General features: G+C 48.0%; 1 protein-coding gene across 7 annotated transcripts in view; it reads right to left on the bottom strand.

Moving 5' to 3' along the window:
* Positions 1-3,194: 3,194 nt before the first annotated feature.
* Positions 3,195-18,201, bottom strand: part of map3k13 (mitogen-activated protein kinase kinase kinase 13) — a 179,956-nt gene continuing 164,949 nt past the window's right edge. For all 7 annotated transcript variants that reach the window (XM_073046402.1, XM_073046404.1, XM_073046401.1 and 4 more), the window contains 3 exons: positions 16,639-16,709; positions 9,914-10,217; positions 3,195-6,969 (listed from right to left, as the gene is read on the bottom strand). In XM_073046402.1, the coding sequence (XP_072902503.1) occupies positions 6,868-6,969; positions 9,914-10,217; positions 16,639-16,709 (477 nt within the window). In that variant the 3' untranslated portion in view covers positions 3,195-6,867. The remainder of the gene's footprint in view (positions 6,970-9,913; positions 10,218-16,638; positions 16,710-18,201) is intronic.

The raw sequence follows: 18,201 nt of genomic DNA, 5'->3' as shown, positions 1-18,201 counted from the left end.
AGTCCATCACAGTAAAAGCCATCGCACTCACTGAACACATCCACAAGGAGTGCCGCCACAGGAAAGCAGCCTCCATCACCAGAGACAGATCACCACGCCATGCTCTCTTCTTGTTACTACCATCGGGCAGGAGGTACAGGAGCCTCAGGTCATACAACACCAGGTTCAGGAAGTTAATACCCTTTAACCATCAGTCTCTGATAACGTCACTCACTGCAACATTGAACTGATATAAACTTTATTTTAAGTGCAACCTGGCAGTATAATGGGCAAGCTGATGGACTGATTTTAAATCTCACTTGGTAACCAGCCATCCCTTTCATTGTGGCCTAAGTGACTCCACACACCTGCTAAATGCCTCCTCTGTGTGGGTCAATAAATTCCGAGTGATAACCATTTGGTAAAAAACAATTCTCGATGACAGTTTCCCAGCTTTTTAACTACGGGGGCAATGTTCCAGAAAGGACCAGATGCATTCCCGATAACCCTAATTCAGTTTGGTAACTCAGTGTGTTAGCCCCCTGCACCAGATTCACTGGACCGATACCAAGGTGACTCCCCCCCCCCACCCTCCTCCTGCCTCCCCGTGTATGAGTGTACAGTTGCTGAAGGTAAACAGAACAGAGACAGACCAACACAGTCTCATGCAGTACACTGGCTTTTTATTCCATGCATTTTTTCTGTTGTCTTTACTCTTCTGACCCCCCCCCCCCCCCACCCAATCACCGGACTCCAATCACGTGAGTCAGCTCTGGTACCATCAGGAGATCCAAGGTGAAAGAGGATCGAACCAGATAACCATACCCTCAGAGGATGGGTGGGGGGGGGGAAACACAGGTGAGATTCTCTGGAGTCCATGGTGCCAGGTGGATCTTGAAATTTAATACAAAAGGAATCTACAATACTGTCTCCTAAGTGCAAGGGTGATCAATAATTTGTGGTTACTCCACAACAGGGAGGGTGGTGGCTTTACCAAAAATGGTAAAGGAAAGTCAGATGTGAGACTTTGGTGGAGTACATTTCAAGAGGGGAAGAAAAAACCCCTGTCAATTATATATATATATTTTTTTTACACACACGTTTTGCAGAAAGGTCCAAACTGAGCCCGTGCTTCACACACACCGCCTTTCCCACTTAATGTTTCTAATTGGCTGCTTTTGTCAATTTCAATTGCTTGGGAATATCTCATCTCACTTCCCTCCCACAAAGAGGGAGCAAATGAAAATTTCAAATCAAGACAGCCAGACTTCGGTTTATTAAGGGGAACTAATGCTAAGGAACAGAGATGTTCACTTTAGGATCGAGTGAGGCTTCGGGGGAGCTGATCAGGATTCAATATGATTTTATTGAATAGCGGAACAGGTTTGGTGGAAGAAGCTGTTTTGCTATATTCACAGTATTGTTGGTTCACTGGCTGATAAATCCACACTGGATCACAAGGAAAGAGTTGTGCCCACTCTGGACAAACGCAAGCAGGAATCCTAGTAGGACACATGACCTGGGGGTGACAATGATGAGACAGAGTATAAAAAGATCACAGTTTTGAAACCAAATGCCAAACTGATCTATGTGTTAAGTTGGAGCAAGGGCTACACAGGCTCAAAGTTGCAGTTTAGGATCTTGTTCGGTGTGGTAGCAGAACGCAAGCAGTAACCATTACATCCTCCTCTCCCCCCCAAACAAGGTAAATGGTTTCGCAGTAGGCTCCACTCTCACAATATCAAATGAAAGCGGGAGAGTGGAGGTGGGGTGGTGAGCACAGGGAGAGAGCACAGGGAGAGAGCACAGACGCAGAAAAGAGGGTGAGAGGGAGAAGAGAGAGGTAGATGCTGAAAGGGAGGGACAGGCAGCTGGGAGAGAAAATGGCGCGGGGTCAGCAGAGAAACAGAGGGGAGAGGGAGAATGAATTGAAGCAGAGGGGTGAGTAGAGGAACTGACTGGTTCAGGGACTGAGGAGTGGTGAAGGATAGGGGCTGTTGGTGGAGGTTTTGGAGCAGTGGTGAAGACTCTGGTCTCCAAGATATGAAAACAATATTTAGGGTGACGTGTCTGGAAATGCACAGGTTAGAATTTGACATTTCTAAAAGACAAAGCAGTGCATTAAATGAGGGAATGGGTTGGAATCGAGGATGGAGAAGTACAGCTGCGTCAGTGCGAGGTCAGTGACTGGTGGAATGAAGTGTCTCTTCCCAACTTGTCCGGACAGAGGAATGGACCCTGGCCCGCGATGTGATTAATGATCAGAGGAACTGGGTAAGTCTGTATGCTCATTTTTTGGATGTTGCAAAGGTCAATTTGAGCAGATGTAAACCAGTGCAGAAGATCAAAGAGAGGGACATTAACTCATTAGAAAAATTATTGTTCCATATATTTCCTCGTAATACTTTGTAATTATAACATACTGGGAATGTTTCTTTTGTGAACTGGAGATGGTTTCTTGTTGGATAGCTATTCTCCCAGGAAGGTGGGGCAGCTTGAAGGACACACTGATCAACTGATACGGGGAGCCTAATGGATGCTGGCTGTCATGTGATGGTGCCTCCTGGGCTGCACAAATTGGAAACTCTGCCACAATGATCTAAGCTCTTCAAGGGATTGGAGGTCCCAGGGAGAGAGGAAGTTAATGGGGCAGAAACTTAGGAAGCAAAGTTCAAGTGAACTTTTGTACAACAGGCTCATAGGCTGGTGGTGAGGGAAGAATTCCCTCATCTTTAAAACCAACGATAGTGTCAAACAGGCTCGTTCTTGGAGCGGAGGCAGGGCTGTGGAAAACGAGGTGTGTGTTAAAACACAAGTGCAGCAAAGCTCATGTCTCTTGTTCCCGGGCTGCAAACTCATGCGAGGAGACCAGATTTCACCTTTAAATCCCGCCTGCTCAAGAAGGAAGCATCCCGTCTGTGCAGTGCTCCCACATCGCTGACTGTAGGCAAGCACTGAACCACCTTTCTGACCACCAGCATTGCATCTTGTTCAGAGCCTCAGCCCCCACCACCCCACCCCCTCACTTCAGTCCCTGCCCCCATGTGACGCGATGCACTCCAGCTGATGCTCAAAGGAACCAGAGACGGACAAATACAATTCACAGATCCTTCTGGGGGGGGGGGGTGAGGAAAGAACAAAAAATTCTGATCTACAGAAAAAAACAACACAATTAAAACCTCAACGATAAGTTAAGAATTCTGATGTAGTCCAGCTACAGAACCAAAAAGAATAATTTAAAATGATCTGATACTGTTTTTGCATTAATGAGCCATTGTAAAATTACACAGGTGCTAAAATCTGTGAAAGAGTGATTAGAGTCTACAATTCCACAGACTGTAAACAAATATGAAAAGAACAATTATACATTACATATGGAGAGAGCAAGAACCATCCAGACTATCCGATTCAGGCTTTTCCAACACTGCCAGTTTGGTTATTTCACCAACGTGAATCTCTCAGAAGTGTAAATAAATATTTGAGGGTAAGATATTCTTGCAAGGAGCTGAGGAACAGACAGCTACATGGAACGAATGGAAAAGTCCGATGGCATCGCTGCACACGCAGGGATCGAGCAAGTTAGGATGTCTTTGCGACATACAGTTCTCCGCTCTCCTGAGGTCCCCTTGCTCACAATTGCTTTGGTCTGCTCTCACAGGATAACTTAACTACTCATACAGTGGTATATTGAGGGATCCAAGGGCTTTCCTGGAACTGAGATCCAGCTGCCCCATCAATTACCAGTAAACACGCTTCCTGCATCTCAGAGATATTAACGAGAAATATCATTCACCCAGTCAACACTGACAGGGACAGTGACGGCCTAGGCTACAGGTGTCACAATGTTTAGATAAAGAGTGATAAATACGCAGGAACGAGTTACATTTGAATATAATCAGTGTGAAGGGTGGGGAAACTGGGTTGTTTCTACATAATGTTCATCAGTGTGGGAACTGATCGATATGTTCAGATATATGTGATATATGTTATATATGGTGCTGGCCGGATCTAATCTAACTTCAGTCAGTTTCTGGTGGAACCTGCCTGGGCTTTTAATGTGAATTTGATGTTTGCCTTGTGATAACAGGTCTTCAAACCCACAGTGCCGGGGGAAAGATTCTGGCAGAAGTCCTGAATGGCACCCTCCAGGCTAGAGTATGAGTCACCAGGGTGTAGAGATAGAGGGCAGGGAAACACAACACCCATCATTGAATCACAAGGGTGCCACCTGACATTGGGAACTCGCTCTGCCCTGCTGCCCTCCCAGGGTAAATAGTTCAGAGGGACACAGGAATCTTATCCAAGTGGCCATTCTCCAGTCGCGGGCTGACACACAGACATAACATTCTCCCTTTGGAGCCTCATGGGGGTGGGGGAGGGATGTGATTCTCGCCACCTGATATCCCAGGGCTTACAGGTTATCCACAGTATCATGAACAAAATTACCCATCACACCGGAACGAACTGTCCCTGCAGCCTGCAGCCGATGGTGGGTCTCTCCGAGTTGCCCACTGCCTCAGTCAGCCAATTGCCAGGGATCTAAGTAACACACAATCAAAACTGGAAGATAGTTAGCAGAGTAAAAGCCTGAAAGGGACGATGCTTCTCTGGAGGTTTTTGATATTTGCACATCGTAACACACTGCCCTGCACGGACAGAGCAAGGCGGCTCAGACTGAAGCCTGTGCTGGTACACTGATACGTCTCCCACCGAACACTAGGCCAAGCAGAAATCATCAGTTTACAACAACTCATCTCCTCCTGTGGAGAAGCCAGTCTGAGGTGATGAAATAACATTGCCCTCCCTGACGGACGGCAAGCTGCGCCCGGAAACCCCGGCTCCGTCCGGGCTCCCGAGATCAGTTTCCCGGTGGAATGGTTGATGTTTGGTCCGACACCACGTCATCGAGCTTCCCCGTCCGGCGAAGCAATGAGGAGCACGTCCTGGCACCGTGGTCCTGGGGAGGGGCGACGGATGGACCTTGTGCTTGGAGAGGAACTAGGTCTGGGCTAACTTTTCACGGCAACCAATACTGCAGCGTCCAGCAAGGCAGGGGGAGCATCTGACGGAGCGGCCCACTCGATGGGCATTTTATTTCAGGGCCTCACCCCTCATCCCACCTTGACCTGCCTCGTCTAGGATCATCTGGTGACAGACCATGCCTATGTTGTCTGGTGCACTCCTGGGGCACGTCCACAGAAAAGGAGGGAGAGAGGAGGCTGCAGACGTGCTCACTCAACTGCCCTCTCTCACAACATCACCCAACCTGCCTTCAGTTTGAGGACTGGAGGAGGAAAAGAACTAGAGGATGAGGAAGAGAAGGCAGTGGGGAGTTCCTTGAAACTCTGAGGGTAGGGATGGTAAAGCTCCCTCTGCATTTCCCCTCACACACTGCGTGGGTAGTGTCAGCATAGGTTGGATACAAAGTTCCACTACAACCAACCTGTCAGCCACACCCCAGTCAGTACCGTCACCTTCAAGACTGGTGCCCCTGACTAAGCCAGCCCCCTTCCTCTTCCTGAGGTCAGCACTGGTCTCCTGAAAGAACTGAACTCTCCTCCAAAGAGGCCAAGTTCTGACAGACTCTTACTGAAGCAGGTGTTGCCCGCTTTGTTATGGGCTGTATTTGAGTGCTGGTCACTGGGGCACAGGGCCAGAACCAGACTTCCTGGAACATCCTGGCCTGTTTCTGGTTGGGCACAGAAACTTTGCCATCATTCAGGCAAAATGTCCTGACGGACCAAGTTAAGCACAGGTTTCAGTTGGTCTACGTTTTGGTCTCGAGCTTCTCTGTGGTCCCGCTGAAGGATACAGGGCCAGAAAAATCAGCCAAATGCTTTTCAGTTCCCCATGGATGCTGACTGGCATGCAGAGTATTTCCAGTTCCTGCTTTTTTGTTTTTTGGATTTCTAAAATTAAGAAGGCCTTTCCCCCACTCAAAGCACAGTGCAAGTTGGGGACACACTCCTCAGAACCACCGGGGACGATGAGACAATGGGAACTTCTGCAACTGATAGGGAAAGAGAGCTACAGATGGGGTTGAGGTAGTAGCCTCAAATTTACCTGCATTGCTTTTGTCCTAGACTTTGTCTCAACTCCCCACCCCCTCACGGCAGGGTATCGGCAGTTTGGTGCTCCACACCTCACAGAGGGAACCCTTCGATAATTTGCCCGCTTACCCCTGCAGTGGCTGGATCCCTTCTGCAGACAGTTTTGTTCATTACTGCCTCCCCAGCTCTCTGACCAGCGTCACTCAGCCGCGCTCCCCAGAGCCCGGTGCTTTGCTGCCAAATTCCTTCCAATGCCGCACCACCCCCCCACCCCCCACGAGGCCCTTTGCCTTTACACTGAGCCGGTTAGTGTTCGTAAGGCTGAAGCGTGCACCTTCAGTGTCTAGTCTACACCTGTGAGCGATGGGAGTAGCGTCTTCCTGTGAGCCCTGATCCAGTTTGGTCTCTTTTTACCCTGTTACATCGGTCAGTCTCAGGCTGAAGCAGCAGTACAGGTTAATGTTGGTCCGTAATCTTTTGCCCTGAGCCTTGGGCTTCATGCAGTATAACGATTAAGACTAGCGATGCCTTGTCCATCTTCTTTGCCCCTCCATGTCTCTTAAGTACTTGATATTTTTACAGTATGAAGTGTCAAACAAAAATAAATTGTTAATGTTACACTAGCTACATTATTGAACAAAGTGGATCCCTGCCATACTTGATTGAAATGATGGTGAACTCTACAATTACTTCATCACAACTTGACATCGAAGGGTCTCGAGTCTCTGTGTTATTGCAGTTTGTTCCCATGGGATGTTTTGATAGTCTTTTGTGTGTGTTCTCCATGACCTTTCCGCACACTCTCCGGGCAGAACTCACTCTCTGCCTGTGCCAGTCCTCACCAGGTGGACGAGCTGCACGCTTTCCCTCGACGGACGGTGGCATCCGAGCACTCGGCCTCCGAGGAGTCGCACTCCGATTCCACCAAGGGGCCGGGGTTCTGAGGGGGAAACAAACGTCAAACTTCAGCGTCACAAGAGCACAATGACTTCCAGCTCCACATGCCCTTTCTCACAGAGTTCTTTCACTCAGGAGGTGCACCATCTGCAGTTCCCCACCACCACCCTGGCCATGTCCTCTTCTCAATGCAGCCTAAAGGTGGGGAGCACCAGAGTGTAAAGATACACGTCTCAGGGTTCAACACAGCTTCCTCCCCACTACCGTTAAGTCCTTCAACTCACCTGAAGCATCGTTATGCAGACTACATATGTCTCACTGAACTCTCTCAGAGAGTTTAGATGAACTGGGGGGAAAGGGGGTGGAGAGATCTGATTGAAACCTTTGAAAGGCCCAGATAGAGTGGATGTGGTGAGGATGTCTGAGGGAGTCTAGGGGCAGAGGGCACAGCCTCAGAATAGAAGGATGAAGAGGTTGATTCGGGATTGAGGGGTTTAGACTATGAGAGATTGAGTTGCCTGGGACTGTACTCGCTGGAATTCAGAAGGATGAAAGGAGATCTTATAGAAACATATAAAATTATGAAAGGGATAGATAAAATAGAGGCAGGAAAGTTGTTTCCACTGGTGGGTGAGACTAGAACAAGGGGACAAAGCCTCACGATTTGGGAGAGTAGATTTAGGACGGAGACGAGGAGGAACTGTTTCTCCCAGAGGGTGGTGAATCTGTGGAATTCTCTGCCCAATGAAGCAATGGAGGCTACCTCAGTAAATATATTTAAGACAAGGTTGGATAGATTTTTGCGTAGTAGAGGAATTAAAGGTTATAGGGAAAAGGCAGGTGGGTGGAGATGGGTCCATGGCCAGATCAGCCATGATCATGCCAGTAGCTCCTTCTAGTTTACTTTGGCCATCTCCTCTCTCATACCACTTTTAGAACAGAAATGAACAAGCATTTGTTTAGTCAGAGAGTTGTGAAACTGTGGAATGCTTTGCCACAGAATGTGGAAGGGGATAGTTTCCTGATCGGTCAGAGCATCAAAAGATGTGAGATGGCAGGTGTATGGGGTTGAGTGGGATCTGGAATCAGCGATGATTGAATGGCAGAGCAGACTTGATGGGCTGAATGGCCTCATTCTGCTCCTATGTCTTATGGTCTTATTGAATGGCAGAGCAGAATCAATGGGCCGAAAGTCTTATGGTCAACTTGCATTAGTGTCATTAGTTTATTTTGTTGTGTAAATTATGCATAATTTATGTTAACTTACGTTTGTCTCTGTCTTGTACTGTACTGTGATGGTGCCTCAGAAGGATAATTTTCATGGCACTTATACCCTGGGTATGAATGTTCATGTCAAAATTACTCAAACTTGACAATAAGCTCTTTGCAGATGTATTCAGTCTACCTCCTCTCCAGGTTACTGACCTCTGACATTGTGCGAACACCTTTCATAGGATCTCCTGTTAACTGCCTGTACCATCAGGAAATAAACTTTACAAGATAGCTGAAGTCCCTCGTTTCTGGAAGCATTTTAAAGGATCTCCCCTGCACCACTCCCAAAACTGGAATTAAATCTAACCAAAGTTTAGTGCAACCTCCTGGACTATATTCTGTAGCCAAGGGGTTCACAAGGGTCTTTAATAGCCCTGACCTGTCAATGCCACCTCGGACGACAGTGCTACCCACTCTCCTGTGAATGTACCTGGAGCAGAGTATTGGAACAACAGCCCGCTGGTGAGAAATGGGGATGTGCGTGCATGGGCGGGTGTAAGGGAGGAATGGGGCTCGTTTTGCTGTTGTCACTTGTTGAGTTCTGTGTTGTTCTGCCAAGCACTGTGGGCTTGCTGTGTTGGCACCGGTGTGTGTGGTGACACTGCGGGCTGCACCCACAGCACAGTTCATCGTAAACACAAGAGACTGTGCAGATGCCGGAAATCCAGAGTAACACATACCTCACCTGCTGAGTTCCTCCAGCGTTTTTTGTCGGTTAAATCAAACGACTGTATGTTTCAATGTACAGGTAGGGTTGCCAACTCTCCCGTATTAGCCGGGACATCCCGTACATTGGGCTAAATTGGTTTGTCCCATACGGGACCGCCCTTGTCCCATATTTGACTGCCACTACTCTGTAATCACCAGAGGGCACGCTTACAGACAGATCCTAGATCTGGTACAACAGCGTGTGTGTGTGTTGCATGTGCACGAGTGATTCACCTGTCATCCAGTCACAGGCCCCCTTATGCGCATCAGTTGTGTGCTATATTTTGCCAATTCCTGCCAAAACAAAAAGTTTCAGTAAAGTCTGGTGTTGTTCGGTCGGTTTGGCGTGTGCCAATACCGATAAACCTCCAAAAAAGAGACGACTGTGCAGCTATAACAAGCAATGGGAAGCAAAAAAGTCGTGGGTTAAGCCTGTCAGCGGTGACTCGATGTCGACGAAGGCCATGGAGGTGAGAATGAGATAATTCGGTATGCTTCCACAGAACTGCACAAGAAGGTCACACTAGCTAAAGGTGCCGGCAATATTGGTGCATTCTTCGTGAAATCTACTGCAGAAAATGACAAAATCGCGGAAAAAGTAGACTTGGTGAGCCCCCCACCCCACTTCCCCTTTTGCAGTGATTATATGTCCACTCTATAGGCACATACAGACAGGGTTATTTGGTGTTATTTCATGTCTGACCGGTAGTCAGATTATGGTCTGTATTATGCTTTGTTATAATTTGGTGTTACATTTCATATGTAACACTGAAGATATGTACACATGGTTCATATTTTGGATTTGTTTACCTATTCAGGGTTGTTGTTTTTCTGTCGCTCTCTCTTTTGAAAAAGGTCCCTGTTACGGTCTGCTAGCTGCCAGCCCCCTCAGTCACTTTACCCTGGGCCTGCACTGCCGCGGCTCGCCACCTTCTGTCCCTTACTTGGGAGTGAGAAAGTTGGCAACCCTATGTACACATGGTAATTAAAATGAATCGGAATCTCACCTCGTGGCAATGCTCTCCCGCACACAGCTTCCCCAGCGATATCTGAGTCTTCACCCTGCGCACTGCCGACTCCTTGTCGGACAGCCCGTCGGACTGCATGGATATCTCGATGGGGATCTCCGGGGTGTGCGACAGCATGTCCTCGAGCTTCTCCTCCATCCGCTCCTCGTTGTTGTTGCTCAGCCCGTCGGGGGTGCCGCTGTACGAGTGGTCACTGGTGTTGCCCTCCTCCCCGTCCGAAACGGAGAAGTTCTCCGAGCTGAAGGTGGAGTACGACTGGCAGCTGCTCATGCAGCGGTGAGGCCTGCGGGGATACAGAGAGCACGCAGTTCTCAGAACCCGAGCAAGGCATGAAGTGTCTGACAGATCCACTTTAAATCCCTCCCCTCTCACTAACCCTCGACCCTTCACCTCTGTACACCACTCCTCTGACAGATCCACTTTAAATCCCTCCCCTCTCACTAACCCTCGACCCTTCACCTCTGCACTACACCTGCCTGCCATTCAGTCCAGAGGTCAGATTCAGCACTAGAATGATGTGAGTTTATGTTCAACTCAGTCCAGTTTTATTCTTGATCCTTGCAATTTTACTTTCCACAGACAAGAGACACGTCACCTGGAGGTTTCCCACCTAAAAGCCTTTTTCTAGATCCAATTTACTGTTTATTATTTGTATCATATTAAATCCATTTAATTCTTCTCCTTATCTTAAATCAAATGGCAATGCCTCAAGAAAACGGTATCCATTATTAAGGACCTCCATCACCCAGGGAGGACATCACTGAACAGACAATGAACTAAAGTATGAACACCATCACTTCTTTTGCTCTTTTTGCAGTATTTACAAATTTCGTAACATGCCAGTGATATTCAACCTGATTCTGATCGTGCGTTCTGGGTTCCCTTCTGCCAATGGTATTTTATCCACGAAAACGGACATAAAGCGATCACGTAGCAAGGATACTATATCCTCACTGTCCAATACAGACCCAACTACATCCGGTTTAATCAGTCTACATTCCCTTTTCCTAACCAATTTCCCTTAATAAAATATTTTTATCTGTTCATTTTGATATTCCTGTGCAAGATGTTTCATATGCCCTTTGCATCTTTTATTACATTTGCTGCGCTTGTGTGCATCACTGCGCTCCGGATTTATTCTCTAGAGTCAGAGTCATACAGCCTAGAAACACCAGATAAAGCTCGATTGTCACACACCCACCTCACTTTATTCTCCTCACATGCCCAGCAGCCTTGCCCAGTTTCTACTATTCACCTGTAGAAGGCAGGGCCCTTGAAAGTGTTGTAGAACAGAGGCCTAGGGATATAGGGAGGTGCTTCCCCTGGAGGCGGCATAGGTAGACAGGGTGGAGAAGAACGCATTTGGCACTTGTGCCTTCATCTGTCAGGGCACCGGGTACAAGAGATGGGAGGTCATGCTATAACAATACCAGACACCAGTGAGACCACACGGAGTATTGTGTGCAATTCTGGTCGCCCAGCATAGGAGAGGAATCCTTAAGCTAGAGAAGGTGCAAAAAAATTGTAAGGACTGAAGGGCTTGAGTCATAAAGAGAGATGTTTTTTTATTTGATTGAGAGATACAACGTGCTTCCAACCCAATGAGCCCCACACCACCTAGCAATCCATCTATTTAACAGCAGGGCAACTTACAATGACCAATTAACCTACCAGCCAGTCTGACTTTGGACTGTGGGAGGAAACTGGAGCACCCGGGGGAAACCCATGGGGTCACAGGGTGAACGTGCAAACTCCTGTCAGACCGCGTCAGACAAGATCTCCAAACTCTAATAGCGTTTTGCTGCCGTGGATAGGCTGGGACTTATCCCCCGGAACGTAGAAGGCCAAGCAGCCTTAGAGAAGGTTATAAAATCACGAGGGGCATAGATATAATTAATTATCACTGGCATTGGAGTCTAAAACTATGCAGCATAAGTTTAAGGTGAGGGGAAAGATTTAAAAGGGATCTGACGATCAGAGGGGTGACGAGTATATGAAATAAGCTGCCAGAGACCGTGGTAGAGACAGATACAGTTTCAAAGACTGTTGGACAGGTACAGTACATGGGTAGGAAACGTATAGAGGGATCTGATCCAAAGGGCCTGTTTCAGTGTTGTACAACTATGAGTGAGGCACTTAACAGTTTGAATTAACCTACTGACCCAAACCCCTTTGGGATGTGGGAAGAAACTGGAACATCCAAAGAAGGAAGCTCAGGTGGGACGGCCACAGGGAGAACTTGCTAACTCCACGCAGACAGCACCTGAGGCCAGGATCAAACCAGTGTCACTGGGACTATGAGGCAGTGGTCTCTACTAGCTGCACCACTAGCCGTCCCAGTCTGGGGACTGGCTTCAATGCTGTAGCAGTGGAGGAGTCCCCTTCAGTTTCCCTGCTCTTTGTCACTGGAACAGTGATGGTCACTGGAGAGTACGTGTGGGGGTGGGGTGGGGGGAGCTCAGTATGGTTCCTACTGCCATTATATTGCCCTCCAACATTGTGGCTAACAGCAGCAGGGAACTGGGGGCATGGCGATGGAGTGATCCCTTGTGATCCACTTTCATACCATGGTTCATACCACAGGTCAGCTTGGAGATCTCGTAAGGGTTGTCATAGATGGGACCATAAGACAGAGTAGCAGAATCAGGCCATTCAACTCATCAGCTGCTCTGCTATCCCACCATGGTTGACTTATTATCCCTCTCAACCCCATTCTCCTGCCCCCTCCCCGTAACCTTTGATGCTGTTACTAATCAGGAACCTATCAACCTCCGCTTTAAATATACCCAATGACTTTGCCTCCGCAGCCATCTGGGGCAGTGAATCACACAGATTCACCACCCTCCAGTGAGTTATTCCCCAGCCCTTTTATCTCCCCTTCCAAACATTATTCCCATTTTAGTCCCCTTTCCCTCAGCCCACATCACCTCTTGGTTTCATCCACCCATGACACAGAGACTCCCTCACCTCCCAGCACACTCACTATCCAGTCTTTGTACCATCTGCCATTCTCCTCTTCCCAATGGTCCCCATTCTCATTAGAATTTGGCTAAACAAATTCTCTACTCTAAGGGGACGTCCTTGAACTTGAGGCTGTGTCCCCTGTTTCTGTGTCTAGAGACAACCTGCCCTTCTGGCCAGCTGCCTACGTGGTCAGCTCCGGTGGCCAATAGCCAGTTGACCTGTTTAGCAGTGAGCAGAGGAGATCCCTGATTATATCAGCCCGTGGCAATCATGGCATTTACAAGCCCAAGAGCAGTAGGGCCATGAAGGATTGGGTGTGGTCCTCTCCTCAAGGTCACTGTTACTTGTACAGTGAATGAGCTCAGCTCCATGTTAGAGCTGGAAGGTGTAAGGACAGGTAGCAAAATTACAAAGCGGAAACCTGTATGATGAGGTGCTTCGGGTACAGAGCTCAAGGCAGTAAGTAAAGTGCCAAGAAAGACCAGAAAATAGAATGAAAAAGTGAACTAAAAATGAAGGTTCACTGGAAAATAACACATGGAACACTGGAGGAATTCAGCAGGTCAGGCAGCATCTATGGAGGGGAATAAACAGTTGGTGTTTTTGGCCGAGAATCTTCATCAGCACTAGAAAGAAAAGAACAAGAAGGTGGGGAGAGGGGAAGGAGGACAAACTGGCAGGCGATGGGGAAGTGGGTGTGTGGGAATGAAGGAAGAAGCCGGGAGGTGGAAGAGGAAAGGGCTAAAGAAGGAGGAATCTAACAGGAGAGAACAGTGGAGCAGGGAAGAAAGGAAAGGAGAGGGGAATCGGAGGAAGGTGATTGGCAGGTGAGAAGAGAAGGGGTGAGGGGGGAACCAGAATGAGGAAAAGAAAATGAGAGAAGGGGTAGGGGGGAAAAAGTCACCAGAAGTTTGAGAAATCATGTTCATGGCATCAGCTTGGAGGCTACCCAGATGCAATATTAAGTGTTGCTCCTCCACTCTGAATGGCGATGGTAGAGGAGGCCATGGACAGACACATCTCCATGGGAATGGGAAGTCAAATTGAAATGGGTAGCAAGATTTCCAGCATCTGCAGAATCTCTTGTGGAATGGAATTATTACTGTTTTAAGTTGCATTAGGACTGAGAGTGCAGAAGGGAGATTTTAATTAGGTGGGATTGACCTCCAGTGGATTATTCCCCATCCCTTTTATCGCCCCTTCCAACCATTATTTCCATTTTAGTCCCCTTTCCCTCAACCTCATCCACTACCTCAGCCCACATCACCTATTGTCTTTCCCCCTCTTCCTCTTGGTTTCATCCACCCCTGACACACAGAGGCTTCCTCACCTCCCAGCACACTCACTATCTTTGTACCTTCTGCCATTCACCTCCTCCTGATGATTCCCATTCTCACCTCCTTCACTTATCACAGTCCATCACTGGGAGCTCTTGGTGTTCTTGCTCATCTCCTTCCAACATCTGTCTCCAGCCTCCACCCTTCCTCTCCCCACCTTGTTCCATCTACCTCTCCATACATCTCGTCTGCCTCTGTCATACCTTCCTTCCCACTGTCACCCAAATCCTCCCCTTCTCCCCTACCTGGCAACACCTGTCAGTCATCTGGCACACAGCCTCAGTCCACCAATCGTCTCAGTTTTCTATCTCACCACCCCCCGCTTTGAATGCTGGCCATCTTCCATCTCAACTCTCAGTCCTGATGCAGGGTTTTGAACTGAAACACCAACAGCTCTCCCCTCAACACAGATGCTGCTGATGGTTTGGTAATGAAGACAGTAACTGCCCAGATAGTACAGTAGAAGGCAGGATAGAAGGGTCATTTTAAACTTGAGCATCAGGAGCAGACATTGAAGATTTAAAGGAAGATTAGCTTTATTTATCACATGTACATGGAAACATGCAGTGAAGTGCATCGTTTGTATTAAATCAAATCTGCAAAGACCACACTTCCTGCTCCGATATAGCATCGCTACAACTCACTAACCCTAACCCATACATCTCTGGATTATGACAGGAGAGCGGAGCACCCTGAGGGAACTCACCCGGTCACGGGGAAAACATATGAACTTCCTCACAGACAGTGGAGGAACGGAACCCTGATCTGCTAACCACCATGTACCACAAGGAGGTCATGCACTGACATGTCAGAATGGAAATTAAAATGGTCGGCCACTGAAAAATCCTGCTTGTTGCGGACAAGTGAAGATGCTTCCCAAAGCAGCTCCACCCCCCCCCCCCCCCCCCCAATCCACGTCACGTCTCACCAATATAGAGGCGGCCACACTGGGAACATCAGGTACAGACTCGCAGGCAAAGTGTCACCTCATCCAGAAGGACTGAATGATAGTGAGGGAGGAGGTGAAGGGGTAGGTGTAGCAGGTCTAATTGCCAGGGTGGGGGTCGGTATGGCGAGACGAACGGACAAGGAGGGAGCGATCCCTGCAGAAAGCAGGGGTCGGGGTGGGGTGGGGGGGGGGGGTTAGGATGTGTTTGGTGGTAGGATCCCGTTGAAGTACCTTTGTAGGGATGATGTTTCACCCGACTGGGGTGGTGTAGGGGATCAGTGTCAAATTAACTCAGACAGACGAGAAGAAACACTCACTTGATACAGAGGTGGTGAACCTCGCGACTCATGGAGTAAACTCAGAGATGGAGATCAGTAGGTTGTTAGATATGGGGGGTGGGGGGCAGTGGTCAAGGCATATGATGCAGGGAAGTGGTTCTGAGGGAAAGTTTCAGCCCCATTGTTGTTGAACAGCAATAAGAGGCCAAATGGTCTTCTCCTGTCTATATTTCCCATGCTTGCATGCTTATGACATGGCAAAGATTATTTCAATGCTACTTTTAAACAAGATATTGAGAGACAAGATAATGACAGTAAAATACTTTGCTTGTTAAGGGAGCAGGAGGTCTCTTCATGCCATTTAGTTATGGCTGTTAATGAGTGGCAATGTTTCTACTAGTAGTCTGCTATCCATTCAGCCTGTCACTGCTCTGAGCGTTGTATTGGAACCATCTGATTCCGGAATGAGAAGCACAAACTGTGTTTGTGACTCCTTTGAGCTTTGGCAGCTGTCCCCTGTCTTTCCTGAAGTTGAGAAGCACCAGGTCCCTGTGTGGTCAGATCTCCCATAGACTGGTCTCACTGGACTTCCTTCTGGAGCCACAGGAGGAGCAATAATCCAATTAGACCACAAGGCAGGAAGCTTTGCTGCATCCTGGCAAAGCAACCCACCAACTGACACCTGGCGCACCCCTCTAAACGTATTCCTTTGACCAACGGTGGCCTGACACCTGGTGCCCCATTCTAAAAGCTTTACTTCGATCAGGGGTGAAATGGTTTAGGGGACAGTGAAGTAGATTCTGATGTCCACTATTGGTCACATGGGGTATAACTGGGCATGCAGGCTTATCGGACCTGAAGGTCCTGTTACCATGCTGTTTCTCTAAATCTAAAGATGGGCTGCAATCTCCGCTACAAAGCGTCCACCATTCTAATTTGGAAACAGGTCTCCGAGTTTCCTGGTTGCTGGATCTCCCTCTCCAGCAGCACTGCGAGAACTCTCCACCAGAAATAGGGCAGCAGTTCGAGGAGGTGGCTTCCCAGCACCTTCTCCAGAGCCCTGGCCTAATCAATGAGTAGCTTCTGGGGTTTGAACATGAACTCCGGACTCCCGGCAGGACGCTGGGAAAGAAGGGCGTCCCGGTCTGCTTGGGACGGCTAGATTTAATCTCTTACCTCTGCCTGCGAGGGAACTCCACCTCGCTGTCCACTTCTCCCTCTTCCTCCTCCGAAGACTCATCTCCATTCTGTGACCAACAGAAAACATTGCCAGTGTGTTCGGTACACCACATACACTGAAGCCACAAGCTTCTTTATTTAGACATCTTTATCGTCCTGACTGGCTTGGTTTGTTGTGGAAGTCCGGTAGTCATTTGCCTCAGTCCCAACCCAGCATTGGTCCAGAGATTAATACCAACCTCACTCATGACTTAAAAGGTCCCTTAGGATGGAATTAGTACTGTGCTGAAGTTCTGGCTAATTCAGTGTCGAAGACATACTCCGTGACTAGCCTGTTCTGTGTTGTCCTGCCTGGGAGTGTGATGGGACAGTGTAGAGAGAGTTTCACTCCGTGTCTAACCTGTGCTCTCTCTCTACTGTGGTTGTGTGTGACAGTGCAGAGGGAACTTCTTTACTCTGTTACTCACCATATTGTCCCTGTCCTGGGGAGTGTGTGATGTGACAGTGTGGAGGGAGACTCACTTGGTATCTAATCAATGTTGTCCCTGCCTTGGGAATGTGTGAAGGGGCAGTACAGTGGGAGGTTCTTTTTCTGTCTAACCTGTGTTCTCCCTACTCTGGGAGCATTTAATAAGAAGTTGTTGCCATGAAACTCACAAAATCCATCCATAAGATAGCCATAAGACCATAAGATATAGGAGCGGATTGGCCCAGTGAGTCTGCTCCACCATTTCGTCATGGCTGATTCATTTTCCCTCTCAGCCCTAATCTCCTGTCTTCTCCCCATATCCCTTCATGCCCTGACCAATCATGAGTCTATCAAGCTCTGCCTTAAATATACATAAAGACTTGGCCTCCACAACTGCCCGTGGCAACAAATCCCATAGATTCACCTGGCTCAAGAAATTCCTCCTTTCCCTTCTAAAAGGATGCCCCTCTATTCTGAAGCTGTGTCCTCTGGTCTTAGACTCTCCCACCATAGGAAACATCCTCTCCACAACTACTCTATCAAGGCCTTTCAACATTTGACAGTTTTCAGTGAGGTCACCCCTCATTTTTCTGAATTCCAGGGAGTAGAGACTCAGAGCCATCAAGCGCTCCTCACATGACAAGCCATTTAATCCTGGAATCATTTTTGTGAACCTCCTTTGAACACTCTCCAATGCCAGCACATCCTTTACTAGATAAGGGGCCCAAAACTGCTCACAATACTCCAAGTGGGGCCTCGCCAGTGCTTTATAAAGCATCAACATTACATCCTTGCTTTTATATTCTAGTCCTCTTGAAATGAATGCCAACATCACATTTGCCTTCCTCACCACAGTCTCAACCAGCAAATTAACCTTTAGGGAATCCTGCACAAGGACTCCAAAGTCCCTTTGCACCTCAGACTTTTGAATTTTATTTAGAAAATAGGCTACTCTTTTATTTCTTTTACCAAACTGCATGACCGTACACTTCCCGACACTGTATTCCATCTGTCACTTATTTGCCCATTCTCCTAATCTAAGTAGCCTCTCTACTTTCTCAAAACTACCGGCCTCTCCACCTTTGTTCTTA

Source organism: Hemitrygon akajei, chromosome 5, assembly GCF_048418815.1.
Source record: "Hemitrygon akajei chromosome 5, sHemAka1.3, whole genome shotgun sequence".
Taxonomy (NCBI): domain Eukaryota; kingdom Metazoa; phylum Chordata; class Chondrichthyes; order Myliobatiformes; family Dasyatidae; genus Hemitrygon; species Hemitrygon akajei.
Note: the sequence above shows the minus strand (reverse complement) of the source record. Positions and strands in the feature narration are given on the sequence as shown.